The 20,663-nt window shown below is 37.4% G+C and overlaps 1 protein-coding gene across 3 annotated transcripts; it reads right to left on the bottom strand.

The window, feature by feature from the left end:
* Nucleotides 1-632: 632 nt before the first annotated feature.
* Nucleotides 633-20,265, bottom strand: il12rb2l (interleukin 12 receptor, beta 2a, like). Of its 3 annotated transcripts, XM_067458565.1 has the most exons (15): nt 19,833-20,265; nt 19,038-19,310; nt 15,706-15,841; nt 15,411-15,562; nt 11,985-12,133; nt 9,323-9,467; nt 8,460-8,536; nt 8,089-8,335; nt 6,886-7,077; nt 6,390-6,491; nt 5,791-5,922; nt 4,080-4,223; nt 3,837-3,915; nt 1,780-1,849; nt 633-1,675 (listed from the first exon to the last, which is right to left on the bottom strand). In XM_067458565.1, the coding sequence occupies exons 1-15, from the start codon at nt 19,894-19,896 to the stop codon at nt 1,325-1,327; spliced, it is 2,313 nt and encodes a 770-aa protein (XP_067314666.1). In that variant the 5' UTR covers nt 19,897-20,265; the 3' UTR covers nt 633-1,324. The 3 variants fall into 3 exon arrangements, with proteins under 3 accessions (XP_067314666.1, XP_067314671.1, XP_067314679.1); XM_067458570.1 differs by lacking the exons at nt 19,038-19,310; nt 19,833-20,265 and adding an exon at nt 16,541-16,659; XM_067458578.1 differs by lacking the exon at nt 3,837-3,915 and having other exon boundaries at nt 1,541-1,675.
* Nucleotides 20,266-20,663: the final 398 nt, after the last annotated feature.

The following is a 20,663-nucleotide window of genomic DNA, read 5'->3' as shown; positions in this document are numbered from 1 at the left end:
CCCTGCATTGCATGTAAATATGAAATGATGTGAATTTGAACATTTAATGTGTTTGTACAATGTAAATCCAGATTACATGTAATCAGTTACCAGCACTGTCTGTAATATGGCTCCAAGTGTTGTACGATTTTTGATTTTCTTTTCTTAATAATATTACGCTAATACATCAACATTCAGCTTTGTCATTACAGAAATAAACCACATTTTAAAATATATTCAAATAGAACCTAGTTATTTTAAATTGTAATAATATTTCACAATATTACTGTTTTAATGCCTTTTTTTAAAACAGAATATTTTTGTAAAAAAAAAAACATTTAAAAAATGTCCTACAGAAAAACAAGTGTTTAGTGTATACTGTCACAACTGTATATACATTTTATTTTAGGGGTTGGAGACACTGGATGTGTCTTAAAACTATTTATGCATACAAGCATGCATTTTTGACAGAAAACCCCGAAAAACTATATGGTATGGAACTGTTTTTGTATTTATTTTTTTAAATAAACATACTTTTTTGTGACATATAAAGTTGAAATGGCAAAAAAAAATAAAGTTATTTGTCTTTTTCAGGCTTTCAGAGAGTAAAAAGGCTCTTATAATATAGGTAGACAATCACAGACTAACAGCTGTGACTAGTCCAATGTTTAAATGCATACCCGACATCAACTGTCATAACAAATTATTGCAGAACGTCTGAGAAATTCACACGACAACATTTCCGATTAGTCTTACAGAAGCATATTCATACAAAACATATTTTTGATGGACAAAAACATAAAATTATCTACATCAATTTGATGATATCTACCAGTCTCATTTGTGTCAATTATGGTATAAAAGGGTTATAAAATACCCATTTCCGGCAAGGAAATGAGCAGAGATTGTAAGACATTTGAGGTTTGAATTCCCTGAAACCGCATGGCATTGTGGAGCTGTGCTCTGTTCCGAACATCCCAACATTGACTCAACCACTGGCGTGAGTTTGTGGCAGGAACATCTGTTGGCTTGCCCAATGGCAAAAGCAATAACAGCAATACGTTGATAACAGTCCTTATTCCATTTGATGACGCTAGTGCGACAAAAAATGATACCTGTACTTCAACTTTAAACAGTACAGCTAATCTGGAAAACTGTAAATGTGGAAACCTGTGCATAGCTCCACAGACACATTTGATATTTTATAAAAAACATGTCTTAATACTCTTTTTAGTGCATGATTCAAGAGGACACATTGTTCTTCAGTAAAACAATCACATGTCTGATTGTTCTATTTAAGGCACTCCAGTAAAGCCCAAACACCATGAGGTATGAAACGACGGCGTTAATTCGCCTCAACAGGCGGCATGAAATGTCTTTCATAGTCCGAGACACAATGCTGGTCCCACCACTCTTCACCAGTGCCGCCATTCTCCTCTTCATCAGTATCAACCATCTCACTGTACTCCTTTCTCCAGCTGCCCTGTTTTAAAAGGTCTCTGTTTGATTCCTCAGAGTCTTCAATCCACTTCTCCTCCCTCCCTTCATTTGACCTGCCCAGTCCATCTGGCACCTGGAAATGTTGGGCTTCCACACCGATTAAAACCTTCTCTGGTTCGTGCATCTTCTCCACGATCTCCAGCTCACAGATCTTCAGAGTAATTTCCGACAGAGAACTGCGTAATGGCCACGTGTACTGGAAGAAAAGACAAACTCACTCTTTAGAAGAACAAATATTTTACCAGTTTTATACATGTGACAGTGTATTTCATATAGCTTTATAAATCTTTAGATACTCACCTGAAAGTTCAAGTGTTTAAACGATTTACTGTTTAATGGATCTGGGATCTTCTGAGAACAGCAACGTAACCTGTACCAAGACAGCAGATATTAATTCACCACAGTGTGTCTAACTTACCAGTTGAGGACCTAATATAGGTCTTTTTGTATTCTTTGCTTAGGGGTGAATAGACATTTTACAGTTTTTGCAACTGTTAGTGAACTTCCCAACATGACCCATGCTGCTGAGAGTGCCGTTTAGATGTAAATAATTAATTATGTGCAGCACACTTTCCTCTCAATATAAAATTAAATGGCAGTGGTGGGAAAACAACAGTTTAAGGGATAGTTCACCCAAAAATAAAAATTCTGTCATCATTTACTCACCCTCATCTTGTTCCAAACCTGTATGAGTTGTTGTTCTGCTGAGTATAAGTTATTTTGAAGAATGATAGTAATTTCTTTTCCATACTACGGAAGTTAATAGGACCCATTAAGTCTTTGATTACCCATATTCTTAAAAATATCTTCTTTTCTGTTCTGCAGAAGAAAGAAACTCATACAGGTTTGAAACAACTTGAGGGTGGGTAAATGATGACACAATTTACATTTTTGGTTGAACTATCGCTTTAAGAAAGCATCAGATCATACCGATGTGGGTATGTTTGCATGAGCTCTGCATTTCTGCACTCCAATTAAGTCACGTAATGTTTATATAGCTTTTTATATATATTTATATAGTTTATATATACTTTATAGAATAGATTAACCAAGTAGCTTTATAGTATTAAAAAAAAATCACCCAAAAATGAACCTTCTGTCATTAATTTCTCACCCTCATGTCGGTCCAAACCCGTAAGACCTCCGTTCATCTTCAGAACACACATGAGGGTATTTGTGATCAAATCCAAGAGGCTTCTGAACCATCCATAGACAGCAATATAACGAACACTTTCAAAGCCCAGAAAGGTAGTAAAGACGTCGCTAAAATAGACCATGTGACTCCAGTGGTCCAACCTTAATGTTATGAAGCGACGAGAACACTTTTTGTGTGTGAAAATCGAACAAAAATAACGCCTTTTAAAGTGTTAATTAAATTGCTGTCTATGGAGGGGTCAGAAAGCTTTTAGATTTCATCGAAAATATCTTAAAGGATTAGTTCACTTCAAAATGAAAATTTCCTAAAATTTACTGACCCCAAGATTCTTCATTCTTCAAGAATTTAAGTTTTTTTTTAGGAAAACATTTCAGGATTTTTCATCATATAATGTATTTCAATGGAAACGAAAATGTTGAATTTCAAAGGGCTCGGCACTTTCCCAGCTGAGGGTCTTATATAGCGAAAACATCGGCAATTTTCTTAAAAAAAAAATATATATATATACTTTTTACCACAATTAATATTACCTGCAACACGCCAGGCATTACGTAATCACGTTGGAAAGGTCATCGAAAATAGATTTAGTATGTCCCAAATTGTAGTATGTTGAAAGGAGTAATGATGTCAATATTTGAAGTGCAGATCGGTGCACACTCTAACCAACGGCTGATATTGCCCACAACCCATTGCACGTTGAACGAGGATTCCTGATAAAAATCCTGAAATGTTTCCCTCAAAAAACGTAAATTCTTTTCCACTGAAGAAAGAAAGACATGAACATCTTGGATGACATCGGCGTGAGCAAATTATCAGGACATTTTCAATTTAAAGTGAACTTATCCTTTCATTTGTGTTCTGAAGGTGATCGAAGGTCTCACATATTGTTCATTTGCACAAAACAGTATGCCAGACAATATTAACATGTGCATACAATGGCAATGCTAAATAATAGTGATAGTTGGAATGCATGATAAAAAAATATGAGTCGATAATTGAATACAATGCAATTCACAACAAGGCCAAAAGTATGTTGGATACATTTACCATGTCACTGCATGATGTAGACGATTAAGATTAGGGTCAAGATTTATCCACACAGAAATGACTAGACTAGTCAAGCTCACTATTTAGAAGGGGGTATCCATATACTTTTGGCCACATAGCGTATGATGGAATTATAATGAAAGGTAATACTCACAATACAAAGATAAAAGCGAAAACTAATATCAGGAAAGACAACGGTATTAAAACAGCCAAGGCAATTGAGGTAGCAAAACCTAGGAGATGAGATGGAAAGAAACGACTGGTTTACTACTAGAAGCGGAATTATTTTAAACTACACACTGTAGGCAAACACAGACCTCTTAGTATTTTGGACGATGCATGCGATGTAAATCTCAATATAAGGAAGAAAGAAAGAGCTTGTGTTGCTGATTCTTACTGTATTCTTCAGGTGTGGAGAAAGTGGTGGTGCTCCTCATTCCTTCACCAGCAGCGCTCACAGCGCTCACCCAGGCCTGGTACTGCTGGGACGGCTGCAGGTCTGACAGAGGCAGGCTGGTCCTGTCACTGCTCAAGTTAAACCCTGGAAAACAGGCCACAGAAATACTCTACCGTTAAAGCGGTTCAGGGTCCCTTCTGCTCACCAAGGCTGCATTTATTTGATCAAAAATACACCAAAAAAAAACTAGGACTGCAGATATACACACCGTAAACAAAGCAGCGCTTACTTAGCATTTTGAAAATCTATGATTGCTGATCACTTTCACATATTTTTGGCCTAGTCGGCTCATGTTATTACGAAAATATTTGTGCATTTGAATGCTCGGGTAACAGCCTTCAGTCTGTACTGTGTTGACTTCTTTCCTCGATTTCATCACTTTCATTTTTATTCTCCTGCACTTATTAATTCGCAGCCAATCAGAGTTCTCTCTGATTCGGATCACCAATGTCACATGATTTCAGCAGTTTGACACGCGTTCTGAATCATGAATCAATATGCTGATTCATAACCGTTTTAATCTTTATTTGAGGTTTGAAAACAAACGTGAAAGATAAGAAAATGCTGAAAGATTTTTGGACCAAAATGTATTGTCGATCCTTCAAGAGATTCTAATGAACTAACTGATGTCCCATATGGACTACTTAGATGATATTTTTATTCCCTTTCTGGACATGGAAAGTATAGTGTGCATACACTTGCATACGGTCTGGGACTAAATATAAAATATCTTAAACTGTGTTCTGAAGATGAACGGGTGTGGAACAACATTAGGGTGAGTCATTAAAGGGTTACTTCAGCGATTAGCATATGGCTTTGTATCAGTAGAAACCCTGGATTATATTCAAATGATTGTGTGTGTCCCCTCATATCCCCCTGAGACAAGAGATTTATACATTTTATTTCTGGAAAAATTCCTCCCATGACGCAAATATCGTCAATTTGCGCCATCAGAGGAATTGTTGGCCAGAGGCTAAAGACTACAGCCAGCAGAGGGAGCCATTTACGCATGTTTTCAACTCGCGTGGGGGATGGGAGATCACACTCACAGCACGCAGCTCGCAGCTGCAGCCTCACGCATTCATGTTTAAACGCGGCCAGCAGAGCAAAGTAAGCCTTTCAACTTCTCAAACTAATTCCTATGAAAGTTAGGCTTTCAAAGGCATGAACTGAAAACGCGCCAGACTGAACACGCTGTGAATCTATGCTGCGAGTGCCGTCGCGTTTACTTCAGCTCTCATCATGAGCTCATCCATGACTGTCAATATATCTGACTCCTGCAGTGTTTTGGGATGTGAGACTCTTAGTGGCTAACGTTCAGTTTTTAATTTTAGTGTCTGTTCTCAAACTGAACTGATTTAATGAAAATGAACGCGGTCGCGGTGGGAAAGTGAAAGTGATCCAGTAATCTAGTAGCGGTGTCTTTGGGAATGGCCTCACAGGGCAACGAAGCATTCTGAAAAATACATTTTCTGTCTTTTCTCAGTCTAGAAAGCACCAAATTAAAAAATCATTTCACATTTCTACTACATTAATGACCCAGTTTAAATACAGATTCATCTTCCCAGCGCTGAAATACTCTTAATGACATCAATTTCATTTTTGGGTGAACTAACCCTTTAAGACTCACATTAAAGAGATCATGGCTTACTTGTCTCATCAATGCCCACTACATAATACAGGATGACACCTTTGCTCTCCTGCACAGGGATGGGGTTCCACATCAGAATCACAGAAGAGGGAGAGATGATCTTCACATGGAATTGTGGGACTTTAGGAGGAACTGGGCAGGGAGATAAAGAGACGACAGCATTTTGATTACAGGATCTTGCATTTACCAACAAAGTACTTTGTGCCTTAAAACTAGCTCAAAGTGAGAAAATGTGTTATAAATGGAATGCATTACACTTTTGTCACAATCAAGTTAATGTAATGTTGCACTATATAAGCTAATTTCTGAAAATTAAATATACTTTTACAATGGAGGTGTTCTTTCACAAACAAGCTTAATATTATGTAATTAGGGGCGTACATTTGTAAACTCGCAGTTTTAATTAATTTTAATAGTTATAAATGTAATTGTAATATTATTGTAACATTTTGTTATTTCTCTCAATTTTGATTTTCTGTTGTATTGAATATTTTGCAATTAAAACAGGAAAGCCATATTCTATTTTATTTCTGGTGGACTTTGGTCTGTTGTGAATGAGATCATCAAAAGTGCAGTCAGTAATTAAAGGGATGTCATACCTCCTTGACGTGTGTAAACAATCGCTGACTCGAGGAAAGTGCTGTGGTTGTTGAAGACAGCAAACAGTGACACATTATATGCTGTGTAGTTCCTGAAGTCACCTGTGGATGGAGACAAATGCAACACTGACACTGTTAGGGTCAGAACAAATTACAGCTTTCTCTCTCGTTTTCACACATACAGACACACAAGTTTGTTTCAATATACTAGTGAGGAAACTCCATAGACCAGCTTTTATATTATATCAGGTTAATTATATTTTATATGGCCTAAAGCAACCCCTACCCCTAAATTTAACCATTTCAAAAACATGCAAAACACAGGATTTAAATAAAAACATGGTTTGGCCGATTTTTATCTGTTTTTACTAGTGAAAAAAAGACCAGTAAAATGTTGGCTGTAATAATATTTCACTATATAAGTGAGGACAATTGGTCAAACCTATATTGGTATAGCTAAACCTGCACACACACACACACACACACACACACCCACCTGTGATTGTGACGGATCTCTGGGTTCTGTTTACTCGGACCCAGTTCAAGCACGGACGGTGATGTTCTACAGACACATGCTGGATCAAATACTCCAGGACGCTCTCAGAGAACTGTGTGTGTACATACCACGAGACCTGCAGCTCCTGTTTCTCACCCATTACACTCAGATTCGCCTTAGGTGGGGTCTGTCCTGCAGGGCATACATATATAAATATCATTTTACATGACCATTCAAAATTTAGGGATTGGTAAGATTTATTTTTTGAAAGATGTCTCTTATGCTCAGCAAGGCTGCATTTATTTGATCAAAAATAATGCAGTAAAAGCAGTAATATTGTGAAATATTATTGCAATTTAAAACAACTGTTTTCTGTATGAATATCTTTTTTTAAATGTATTTTATTCCTGTGATGGTAAAGCTGTATTTTCAGCATCATTACTCCAGTCTTCAGTGTCAGTATGATGATTTGATAATATATAATGTCTGATTATTTTCAATGTTGAAAACAGTTGTGCTGATTCTTTGATAAATAGAAAGTTCAAAAGAACAGCATTTATTTAAAAAAGAATATAAATATTATAAATGTCTTTACTGTCACCTTTGATCATTTAATGTGTCCTTGTTGAATAAAAGTGTTCCACGAGTTCAAACTTACATCAAATTAATTAGAGTAATGATTGAAGTATTTGGCGTGCTGTCCGGGGGAGGGTTCTGGGCCCGGAAACTTTTTTTATTATATTAATAATAAATAAATTATATATATATATATATATATATATATATATATATAGATAGATAGATAGATAGATAGATAGATAGATAGATAGATAGATAGATAGATAGATAGATAGATAGATAGATAGATAGATAGATAGATAGATAGATAGATAGATAGATAGATAGATAGATAGATAGATAGATAGATAGATACATAGATAGATAGATAGATAGATAGATAGATAGATAGATAGATAGATAGATAGATAGATAGATAGATAGATAGATAGATAGATAGATAGATAGATAGATAGATAGATAGATAGATAGATACATAGATACATAGATAGATAGATACATAGATAGATAGATAGTAGACAAAACATTTTAAGCAGAACTTAAACAAAATGAGAGAAAATAGCAAATAACTAATAATTCATATCAAATATCAAATATTTTGATCAGAATTTTGCATTAACATACCCCTCACGGAGAACGGAATGAATGTGGGGTCGGACGTGCCCATTGAAGTGTTGGCTGACACAAAAACTCCCACAACGGCCATCTTGAGAGGGAAACGTCTAAGGTGCGGGCAGTTCTGCTCTGTGCGATGCAGAATCCCTGTGTCTCTCCGTTGCCTGGTATCCTGCTTGATCTCAGTGCCATTTTTAAGCTTCAGTGACACAATATAGTTGCTAACTTCCCCTCTAGCCTGAGACAGGGGCATTTCCTGAAAAACAGGGAATAACATCAGACAGTCAAATCTTTACAGCTCATTCATGATGTAATGAATCGTGACTTGACACACTGAACAAGACCCCGTTAGAATGATGTATTATGGGAGTATAACCTACTTTCCAATAGATGTTACAAGGAGAGTTGTCAGAATCAGCGGCACAATCGCTCCAAACATCCAGCTGTCCAACCGGTGCTGTAAAGACAAAATATTACAGTCATCATCATTGATTATCTTCTATAATACATTTAAAATGGAATACTAGCATACTGAGTACAGCATGCTGTGCAGTGTGTATTGTATACCTATATAGAGAGATGAACAGAAAATGAGGGCCATATATAAACAGAGTAAGCTAATTAACTGGATATGTAACTCAGATCAGTACAAATTTAAACTAACTAGTGGAGGGAAAATGTTAAAGGAAACAGATATACAGTCGGAAGTTGGAACTGGGACTATATTCAAACAGAATATATACACATCACAAAATATATACAGTAAAATGTCACCAAAAAAATCTGTTTCTAATAAAAAAAAGAACTAGAATAAGAAAAAAATACTACAATGTGTACTACTAAGTGCATTAAAAATGTGCTTGAGTATGTTTTTATTACAATACAAATGTACTATAAATCATTCTTTAGTTAAAACTATATCTTTTTCACCTGGGATAAATAACATTTTTAAATAGTAGCTATAGTAGTAATAGTAACTGATTTTAAATAGTAATAATATTTTACAATATCGCTGTTTGTTTTTGGTGTATTTTTTATCAAATGCAGCCTTAGTGAGCATAAGACATATTTGAAAAATCCCTCTTCTATAAAACTGAATTGTGTGTTTTTAGCACTCTAAAATAGGACTGATGTCTGTATTCTTCTGCTGTGTGAATTTGAATCCAGATTATCTTTAATAAAACAGTAAATGAACAAGTGTTTTAATGATACAAATGAGTGCACTGGCGTGTCTTTCTCTGACCTGCAGGAGGCGTCCTGACTGAATACACTGAACTCCAGTCACTCATGACTTCCTCTTCATAGCCACAGTGGCAGCGGACACGAAAACTGTACTCTGTGAATGGCTGGGAATCCTCAAACGGAAACTGGGACTGGCAATCATCCTCCTGCACAATGATTCAGTTCAATTCACAATTATTTGTACAGCGCTTTTCATAATACATATCGCTTCAAAGCAGCTTTTCAGAAAATGCATGCATCTACATTACAAATTAAGAGCGATCTGTTATCAGCGGTGACTGCATCCAATAACTGTAAAAGAATAGTTCCACTAAAAATGTATTCCGTCACCATTTACTCACCCTCATGGAGTTAATAATGACTTTTACAACATGTATTGACAAAATGGCGACATTATGAAAATGTATTCTATTACCGGTAACACTTTGTTTTGATAGTCCACTTTAGACATTCTACTAACTGTAAGTAACTTTGTCAACTACATGTCATTAGAGTATTGGTAGACTGTCTGATTAATCAGGGCTGCCAACTTTTGAGAAAAAAAGCAACAAAAAACTAAATAAAACAAAGAATGTCATGTTAATTTTTCACCAGAAAAATCTCTCAACTAATGCTGTAAACATACAGGGAGCTCTGTCAGCTGATATTATTATTAAAGGTAAAAAAAAAGTGTAATATAGTGCATATATTTAACAAAACACTCCTCTCTATAGTTAATTTTTTCTTGCTTTACTAAGGTAAATGCAACATTTACAGCTGTTTTGAGCGATTACATGAGACATGATTCATTTCAGTAAGTTGTACTGTATCTTTTAACATTCCTTCTAATGTTTATTCCTGTTTATTTACCATTAACTAGTGCGATAATCGGAGATAATCGGTTCACGAAGCACTTAAACTGTTACGCACCGCATTTAAGAGTGGCAAAACGTTATTCATTTTTTGAATTTCATAATAAAATCGACAGAATTGAAAGCTGAGACTGTTTCATATCGACATAAACCTGCTCTGTCTTATCTGTCGGTGTCCTTTTTGCTCTTCAATGTTTTACTCAGTGTGAAAATGGATGTGAGAGTCAGAGCGTGAGATAAGTAGCTGAACGTGTGAGAATTGGCAGTCCTGAGGCTTAATATCCGCTAACTCTTAGTTTTGATGCTCCTCAAAAGACATTCTACTGACCATAAGTAACTTGGCAAATTACATGTCACTTAATCTACTAATCCTAACAATAACAGTCTACTAATAATATAATGAGAGTTAGCTGACAGTGGAAAATTCCACTTCATTGAATTTAATATTTTAACAATTAACCCATTGACACTAAACACTTACTATTCTACTCTATTTTTATTATAATTTCCCCCTTTCCTTTTTTAATTTATTAAAAACAACTTGGTAGGTGTACCGTGCTAGACTAACAGGGACTTACTGAATTACATATTGTTTCCCTGTTGTTGGTTTGATTGCTTCTTCTCCTCGTTTGTAAGTAGCTTTGGATAAAAGCATTGGCTAAATCATTAAATGTAAATCAATGAGAGTCAGTTGACATGTAGTCGCAAAGTTACTTCTAGTTATCACAATGTATAAAGTGGACAATGTATGAAGTGGACCATTAAAATAAAGTGTAAGCCAATTTTATGAATTTTCATAAGCCAACTTTGATTATATCCTTAGAGTCATAACAATACACTGATTTACATTAAAGAAGCAAACAAAAGTGAGCAATGGAACTAGTTGACACAAAACATAAAAAAGCAGTAGTGTTTCTCTTAGGCTGTGTTTAAAATCTACACTTTCTGCTTTACAGACATTTGAATTTTAGTATTGATTATTGATATTGATTCTTAAAACTTAAAGATCCATCTTTTAAAGGTCGTTCCAAACCCGTAAGACCTTCGTTCATCTTCATGACACAAATGTAACTTTGTGTGTGCAAAAAAACTAACAAAAATTTCTCCGTTCCATGTCAGTGTCCTTCGCGGTTTACATAGTAAACACAGTGCAGCCCTTCCGGGTTCTACGTCAGAACGCCAGCTCATTATTGGCCAACGCTGTGATGCTGACGTAGGAGCTGACCAATCACTGGCCAATACAGAGCCGGCGTTCTGACGTAGAACCCAGAAGGGCTGCTATGTGAACAGTGTAAGAGACTGACATGGAAAAGAAAAAATGATTGAATAAAGTGGTTATTTTTATTTGTTTTTTGTGCACAAAAAGTGTTCTCGTCACTTCATAACACTGGAGTCACATGGACTATTTTAACAATTTACTACCTTTTCGGCCTTTAAAGTTGCATAATTTTTGGGTGAACAAACCCTGGTGTATTCAAAAGTGTTTTTGTAAACTGGGTTTCCGTAGCGAGTTAGTTCAGAAGAAAATCCAAATATAAATATAATCACATCCATTAAAAATATGTAGATTAAAGGATTAGCTCACCACCACATTTTAGTAATCCAAAATGGATTCTTAAATCCCAAAGATCCATCTTTTAAAGGGTTAGATCACCCAAAAAGGAAATTCGGTCATTTCTCATGTAGTGAAAATGCGAGCGCTGCACCCATAAAGCCAGTGATTCAAAATATTCTTGGCGGAATCAGAATCGAATAAGGATTTTGGATCTAAACTCAATCAAGTATAATTGGTCTTTCCCTTCCTCCTCTCACCTGAATCCAGTCCAGCATGTGATTGTGCGCATGGTACTGCACTTGACACGTCTTCTCTAAGGGGCCCGCAATTTCACACAGCGACATGTTCCAGTAGATCACCAGCGGCATGAAGGAGTGGGTAATAATGTTGGGGGGGTCCGGACGAACTAAACAAACAAACAAAAAACAGGGAAAATTTTTAAAGCTACAACTAAGCATTTAAATGCGTTATTTTTCTAAGGTGACAGAACTTACATTTGTTCCCTGCAAGTTTCATTGACTTGAGCTACACTCCCATTCAAATTTATGATCAATAAAGGCCGCTTTTATGACTCTATCTACAATATATCTACACCAACCTTTTCTCTGTAGATATAGTCTGTAGATATAGTGTAGATAAGTTGTGGCCTTCCACACTTTGTCTTACAAATGTCACTTTGTACAATCTTCACATTACATTACTACAAAAATAGAAGAAAGAAAATGTACCCACTATTGCTGTTTTGTGTCAAAACATGAGGGCACACGGTTTCCAGACATGAAATGCTGATTTAATGTGACCGTGGCACACTAGAAACAACACAATTTTGCTGTGATCGTGTCAGACGAATAGCCTGAAAAATGTATTATGTCAGTATCTGTGAATACAGATGATAGTGCCCATGGTTACCACCAGACAGCACCCCATTCAGGACTGTCTCTTCCCCAAGGACTACATTTCCCACATCACCCGGACTTCCTTCCTGATTACATCCACCTGCACCTCATTACCTTGTTAACTCATAAGCTCATAAGCCTGGTCATGTCTGTCACTCATGGTGAAGTTTTCTGTTATGTACTCCTCTGAGGTTTAAAGGGTTAGGCTCCAAATGTGACTTTATTTAAAGGGTAATCCACAATCGTAGTCAGAGAAAAGGGAAAAGGTAATTAAGGGTGTGGTTACTTTTAGGGCTGAATGATATATCGTTATCGTATCTATATCTAGATATGAACTTTCAAGATATTACTATCGAAAAAAGCAACGATATTGACGATATAGATTTCCCCTCTCCTCCGCGCTCGCCCTGCATACAACTCTTATATGTTTGAAACCTAAAATAAACAGTATGTGGTTGAAAACACTGAAAAGTTGTGATATATGACAGCTCTGAGCGCGCCGATCGTGATGCACTTGATCATTCGCTCCAGGGACCAGCCTAGACTGATTACACCTGTGAGATCGTACGTGCGAAAGGCTTAAAAACAATACATTTTCTGACACAATTTTTTGAAATGTAGACTTAAAGGTCCCATGGCATGCTATTTTTATTTCATGAGGTTTTTCAACATTAATATGAGTTCCCCTAGCCTGAATGTTTTCCCCAAGTCGCTAGAAATTTTGATCAGTATAAAACAAGTCCAGGCTTTCTTTCTCTGCCTTTGAGGAACTGAGAGCTCAGACGAGCTGATCTTGAATTCTCCTGTTATGACATCATACCAGGAAAGGTTACCGCCCCTTCCTCTGCTTTGCCCGCCCAGAGAATTAGTAGAGAAAGGAGTAAGTTTTTCAGTGGATGTCAGCAGCACAGGCTTTACCGTACGGATTCAACAGCACCGCCCCAGACAGTGAGTAACAGTGTTCATTAATGCCTGACCTGGGATCAGTGATTCTGATGTGTAGCTAATCATTCAAGTTCACACAGACTTTATTTCTAAATCGTTTAAAACTGTCAGTTCTGCAGCTGGCCGTCTTGATGCATCAGTGAATCAAGCCAGAGACTAAAACCATCAACTTCACATCATTTCTGTTGGCAGCATGAAACAAATCTGTTATTTAAATGATTAAACTACAGAGAGCGATCAAAGAAAACTCTTTATAATGTTCGGATTGGTCAGTCACCCGTTTGAATGACACTGCTCTAGTAATTATGCTCAACAGAAGCTCTAACTGTATTCATGTCGATGTCGTGTTTGCTGTCAGCTGTGGTGAAAGCATTTTGTGAGAGAAATAACGTTGCTAAGTTCACTCGTGTTTTTTCAGAGCTCTCAGATACAAACAAAATAAACTCGCGCTCTCAAAAACTCAGTACAATAACACTTCCTCAGTAATCTTTCCCCAGCTCCGTCTCTCTCTGTCTCTCTCTCGACTGGCAGCGCTGCAGCAGCTGCTATGGCTAGTGCCTGACTAAACCACGCCCCCATCCACACGTTATCTAATTTCAAATGCAAAGATGTCAGCCAATCACAACAGTGGGTGTTTTCACTGAAGACTCACAGCAGACACGCCTCTTGAAACAGAGCATTCTAAACAGAGGGCTAATATCAGTATAGAAAAAATGCCTTTTATTTCTAAATTATGACATTTTTTGATGTAAAAATCATACTATCAATATAAGTACACCCCAGGAAACATTATAAAACAATAAAACAACCCATGCCATGGGACCTTTAAATCTTTTTATTTTTCTGAGAAATGCTTAGTTTTCACCGAACACGTAGTCATATCGTATTGTATCGATATCGAGATATCTGGCATGAAAATCGAGATATGAAATTTTGTCCATATCGTTTAGCCCTAGTTACTTTGAGTGACAGGTGGATAGCCATTTATCTGCCGTCTATAGATGACTCGCTCGCAAGATGGCAACACCCAGCTCGCCCCGACTTTAAGCTTCAGAACGGCTTATCGGAATCCTATGGGTGACGTCACGGACACTACGTCCATATTTTTTTACAGTCTATGGGGATAATGCTCAGAAATGCAGTACAGGACAAGACTTCGCAGTGAATGACAGGCATAGGTAAATGACAAAGGTGTAAACGATGAGTGCTGATGAGTCCGGGCAAAGGATTATGGGTAATGTAGTCTTTGATGAATGACAGTCCGGGGTGGAGTGCCCCCTCTGGGTGGTAACTCTCATTGGTGGATCATGACAGTATCATCTCGGTGAACTTTTATTACAATTTATATGCACAGTAAGATGATTTTAGCTTTTTTAACAGTAGCTAAAACTGCTTTTTCAAATGTATCCCGATTTATGTATACATTGCTTATTTGATCAAAACTACAGTAAAAACAACAATATTATGTATTACACTTCAAAATAACTTTTTTCATGTGATCAAAGCTGTATTTTCTGCATTATAGCTCCAGTCGTCAGTATCACATTACCCTTCAGAAGTCATTCTAATATGATTCTCATGAAAGATTTCTTATTACAGTATTATCAATGTTAAAAATGGTGGTGCTAATTTCTCAAAAAAAACTTACTGACCCCAAACCTTTGAATAGAAGTGTATATCTTGAGAGAAGAATATCAGAGAGACTTGGAGGTGATGGGCTCTTTTTTTTGATATTTATTAATAATAATAATCAGTGCATCAAATGCAACCAATACATTGCATGCACATAGTTCAGAAAAAAAGCGAGTGATGATTTTTTACAATAGCATAAACATGACTTACAGATATGGCCTGTGTTGAAGCTATACTCTTCGGATCGTGCAGAACCCAGCAGGTTTTTGGCAGTGACCCATGCTGTAATGACAGAGTTTTTCATATACTCCATCCGACTTATGACCACATTCTCTTCATCGCTCTCCCTTGAGTAAACTTTCCTGAATATAAACACAAAAAAGTTTAAAGTTAATCTTTTATATTTGAAGTTTGAATTTGTTATTAGTCATTCGGGACTGTCCCAAATTTTGTTCAAGTTCTGCTTAAAAATGCCATTTTTATTAGTAGGTAAACACTGTCACACCCATTGTAATCTTTCCAGTGCAGGGTGTAAATGGTTGGAATCATCGGCTCATTGGATTTAGTCCAGAAGCAGTGAATGTTTTCAGTCACATCATCAAGTCCAGCACAATCAGGACGGGATGGGGAAGAAGGTGGATCTGTAAAAGATTTTAAAAAACAAACAAAAAACTTGAGGAAGGCCAACAAAGAAAGTGTATAAAAAAACAATAAAAAAAAAACAATAGCCACAACAAAGAGTTGTAAGGGACACTATTTTATTTTCTAGACTGAGAAAACAGGAAGCTGTGTTGGGTGAATCTGCAAAAGTAAGCCATCAAGTGTTCACACACTTCCTCTCCTTGTCAAATTTTGGACAACACCTCAACACAAGCATTTCTCAAAGAATGTTCCAGACTCAAAACAAATTAAGCTCAGTTACCAAATAAAATCATTTACAGTTACATATTTGGCTGGTGCTTTTATCCAAAACAAGTGATACATTTGACCAGTTCATGCACTCCCTGGGAATTGAACCCATGCTCTACTGGTTGAGCTACAGCAACACAACTTATGTAAAATTGCATTCATGCACCTTCAATTGAAAAGCCTATAGCGCAAGGCATCCTAGGGAGCTTAGAAACACAAATATATGCATACTGTATTTTTGTTAAACCACTTATAGTATAATCAATTACTTAAAGGTGGGATAGGTAGGACGGATCTAAAACACTTTTTTTCCAATTTTGTTTAAACTTTCTTTATATGTCAATACATAATTAAAATGTAAGTACTCTGAAAAGGAGAGTATAAAAATCGAGTGACTCTAGACTTTTTAATCTGCAATAAACACCGCTCACTATTTTCTATTTGGGCGACTGTCACTCTCTCTCGCTACCATGGCGACCACCGCTTTCGCTACAGGATCCGCCCACATGTGCGCGCTCGTATGATTTGAGCAGTTCAAGAGGCAAGAAACCTAGGCAAAATAATGGCAGAGAAACAGCATTCAAAATTCACAGTGCAGGGTTTTGCAGTCAGCGAAGGCAAACAATGCAAAAAAGGAAGACAGTACGAGAAAAGGCAATGCACAGAAAGTCTTTGGATAAACAAAGAAATCAAACGCGAGTAAATATCTGCGTGGCTTTTCAACGATGGTGAGAACTGAGGGACCTGAAAAACGACTCTTTGCTGGCTGTATTTCTGCTGGACAGGTAATCTTTCATTTTGATTATAAATTGTTTTGGTTTATGTCTTCATGAAGCATGTATCAAGAGCACATGAAGCTGCCTAAAATAGACATAACATTACCTGGCATAAAGTTACAATATTATACATTTAGCCATTAGTAGAGATGATAAATACTCAATATGTTTAGCTCAAGTTGATCGCTGTTGTGTAGCCTGACAAGCCAGACCCACATCAAGATGTTTGGTCTGGAAACTCACCATAGACAGGGCTCAATCCAAAGGGGCGGGATAAACGGTTGTCTTTCAAACTCCCTCTGCACGCGATAGCGCTACACCAACCAGAGCAACGAAGGTGAAGCAGAGCTCGCTGACTGATTAAACATTCGCCGTATCCGGTCGGCTAAACTCCGAACACATCTTCCCTTTTTAAGAATGAATTCAGTGCCGCTCTTTGTTCTTTTCTCAGAGAAAAGCTTAACTCCAAGTCTTCCAGAGTCGCGGTCAAAGCCGATTCGAAAGACCGCCGTTCGTCAGTTTCTGTGTTTACTAGAAGCACGCAAACGCAACTCGGCCGTCGTCATTATGGCCCCGCCCGCCGAATACACGACGTGATTGGGCCGTCCAGATTTTGAGGAACACAGCTCAGAAGGGTATTGAGAGTTCCTAGACGACACTTGCGGGCAAATTAAATTTGCTGCCGCTAGAGTGCGTCTAGATTTCTAGGCTAGCTGTTGTGTTGAATTTCGCAAAATTTAACTTTAGATAACAAAATGCATGTGTAAAAGCTAGTACACCACATCCAGGAACTTTTTTTAGAACTAAGTTAGCTTTAGCTACTACTAATCAACAATGCTTTCATCATGGAGACTCTTACATGCAAAACACTGTGTATGTTACGAATCTTACATAAAATTCATCTTCATTACAGTATAACTGATGTTATTGGAAAAACATGATGCTACCCATTTTCTTTGCCTTATAAATATAACTAGCTCATTACCAAATCAAACAAAAATATATTTTAAACTGGCAGTACCGGTATTCTAGCTTGACTGAGTACTAAAAGACATCTTATTTGTTTATATTCATACTGATAAAGTTCGATTTTTTTTTATTACATGTGATTCTGACATGATTTGACTACATGCACACTGCTCGTCTGAGGTAAATAATGCGTCTTCCAGCGCATCTTCCAAGCGGCTGGTGAAGCGCGTTCATGTATTTTGAGGGCGTGGCTTTGGAAAGAGCCCAGAAGGGAGAAGGTGGAGTGAATGGGAATAAAGAGTCTTTAAAACAGTCGTGAGAGGTCTACAGACACTCATTTTTTATACTTTCTTTTTCAGAGTACTTACATTTTAATTATGTATTGATATATAAAGAAAGTTTAAACAAATTTGGAAAAAATGTTTTTTAACCAATTCCTACCTATCCTACCTTTAATGTGTGTTATTTAAACTGTAAAGTTCTAGCCTAGAAATCCAGACGCACCCTAGCGGCAGCAAATCTAATTTCCCCTGAGTGTTGTCTAGCAACTCTCAATACACTTCTAAGCTGTAAAAGCCAAACTCTGGTCGGGCCAATCACATCATGTATAGAGTTGGTGGGCGGGGCTTAACATAATGACGGCCGAGTTGCGTTTGCGTGCTTCTAGTAAACACAGAAACTGGTGAACGGCGGTCTTTCGAATCGGCTTTGGCTGCGACTCTGGAAGACTTGGAGTTAAGCTTTTCTCTGAGAAAAGAACGGCACTGAAGTCATTCTTAAAAAGGGAAGATGTGTTCGTAGTTTTGCCGACAAGATACAGCGAAATTTTAATCTTTCAACAAGCTCCGCTTCATGTTGCTCTGGTTGGTTGTAGCGCTATCCTATTGCGTGCAGAGGGAGTTTGAAAGACAACTGTTTATCCTGCCCCTCGGATTGAGCTGTCAATGGTGAGTTTCCAGACCAAACATCTTAAAGTGGGTCTGGCTTGTCAGACTAGTAAAGTTCTGCTCTAGGAGGAGAAAAGGTACGAGTAACAAAATCCTGTATATAGTTATATTGTTTTTTTCTTTGTAAACAAATCCCTTCAGGGATCCGTGCGTGTGTGTGTGTGTGTGTGTGTGTGTGTATCATGTCCCAGAGCATTCTCAGAGGTCATGGAAATGATCAGTTCTGTGATACTCACAGCCTCCTCTTACTGTAACATTGCAGGTATGTGCTGCGTCTCCACTGCACACGCAGCGAATTTGCCCTGTAAGTTTGGTTGCAATAGAGAAGTTGAAGGTTTCTTTGGAACTGGCACATGGTGGCAGACGTCCGTGCCCCGGCGTGATAACATAAAGCTGGCAGAGATCACAAATGTTGGCTCTTCCCCGTGCACTCGCGTGGCACACAACGGACACATTGGGGCCCGCAGGAAGAGCTTGATTCCACCAGCAGCTTACATCCACTTCAAAAGCTGAATAAATGAATAAGACAAAGGATGGTGAAGGACAATCGGGGCAAAGATGCAGACGTGCACTCAGTTCCATAAAAACATGCAAACAAAGTTGAACTTAAATGCAATAATCTATACTTTGAATATTTAATGTATTGTGAAAGCTGGTAAAAACAGTCATTTGTATAAAGTCAAAGTTGCCTAAACGGTTTTAGACACAAGTTTATAAATTTCACTGGAATAGATATCTGTTTATTGCACTAAAAGTGGCATCTGCCAATGCTGGAACTTCACTTCTGTAAGTTATTTTGCTATTAGTAACGTTATTGCTATTCGTATCGCTTCATAAAAAACCTAAAAACTTGCTCTTGTAAAGGGTGTGCTTATGCAATTTAGTATATATAAAATAAATATTTTATGGTTTATTATAATTGTAATGTATGCATATACAGTACACACACACACACACACACAAACAAAAAGCATAATAGTCCCAGAGCTTAAAATAGAATTAAATATTCCCAACAAAGCTGTTTTGCTCACCTTGCGAGCATGCCCACATGTAAAGTGATATAAGAAGATGCACTTTTACATTCCGCCACGCCATCGCTCATGGGAGAGTCCAGTGTGACGCAACGTCCCGTTAGCTGATAAATCGCACGTTCAGGGAAAGTCCGGGCATTTCTTTATATCGCTCCAAAGTGACATCGCTTCAGCGCTTCTCTCTATCTTCAGTCCACTTGCAGTTAAACACCACTTATTAACGACATTCTCCACATCCTGGAACGAACATTTTCTATTTCCTCCTGTGATACTTTTCCCTTATGTTCTTTATAACTAGTTTTCTTTCGATTTAGTTGCAGTCGCTGTGCTCAAACCTCTTCGCATGATAAGCTCGAACTTGTTTGCTGCTTTACATAAACATTATAATCCGTCCGTCCACGCCTGTAGACTGTACAGCTCGCGCAACACCGAAGACTCCGCCCATATCGCCTACGCAAAGCCTGTTGACCAATCAGATCACGGATAATTGTGCTCAGCTGCACGTTACTTCAGTGAAATGAATTAAGCAAAAGAGGAAACAAACAGCCCGTCTAGATTGTGTGAGAGAACGTGACACTGCCAACTGAATCACACTGTATAAAGCTGACTATCAGGTAACCTAAATATCAGATAACGTATGCTTCACATGGTAACTTCTGAATCTAAGTTACTGGCTTTTATTCAAGTCAAAAATGGATCCACCTGTATTTTTTTTTTCTGAGTCAGGAAAGTGCTCTTTAAAGCGATAGTTCACCTAAAAATAAAAATTACTCCATGATTTACTCTCAATTCATCCTAGGCATTCCTCTTCCAGATGAATACAATCAGAGT

Source organism: Pseudorasbora parva, chromosome 2, assembly GCF_024679245.1.
Source record: "Pseudorasbora parva isolate DD20220531a chromosome 2, ASM2467924v1, whole genome shotgun sequence".
NCBI lineage: Eukaryota > Metazoa > Chordata > Actinopteri > Cypriniformes > Gobionidae > Pseudorasbora > Pseudorasbora parva.
This window is presented reverse-complemented; position numbering and strand designations above follow the sequence as displayed.

What these genes read in the sequence shown, in the direction of transcription:
- il12rb2l (XM_067458565.1), bottom strand. Translation starts at nt 19,896, where the DNA reads ATGGCGTGGCGGAATGTAAAAGTGCATCTTCTTATATCACTTTACATG. An exon ending in CATGTGGGCATGCTCGCAAG is followed by an intron (nt 19,311 to 19,832) that starts GTGAGCAAAACA and finishes TCATTTATTCAG; the next exon opens with CTTTTGAAGTGGATGTAAGC. An exon ending in TTAAACACTTGAACTTTCAG is followed by an intron (nt 1,676 to 1,779) that starts GTGAGTATCTAA and finishes CTTTTCTTCCAG; the next exon opens with TACACGTGGCCATTACGCAG.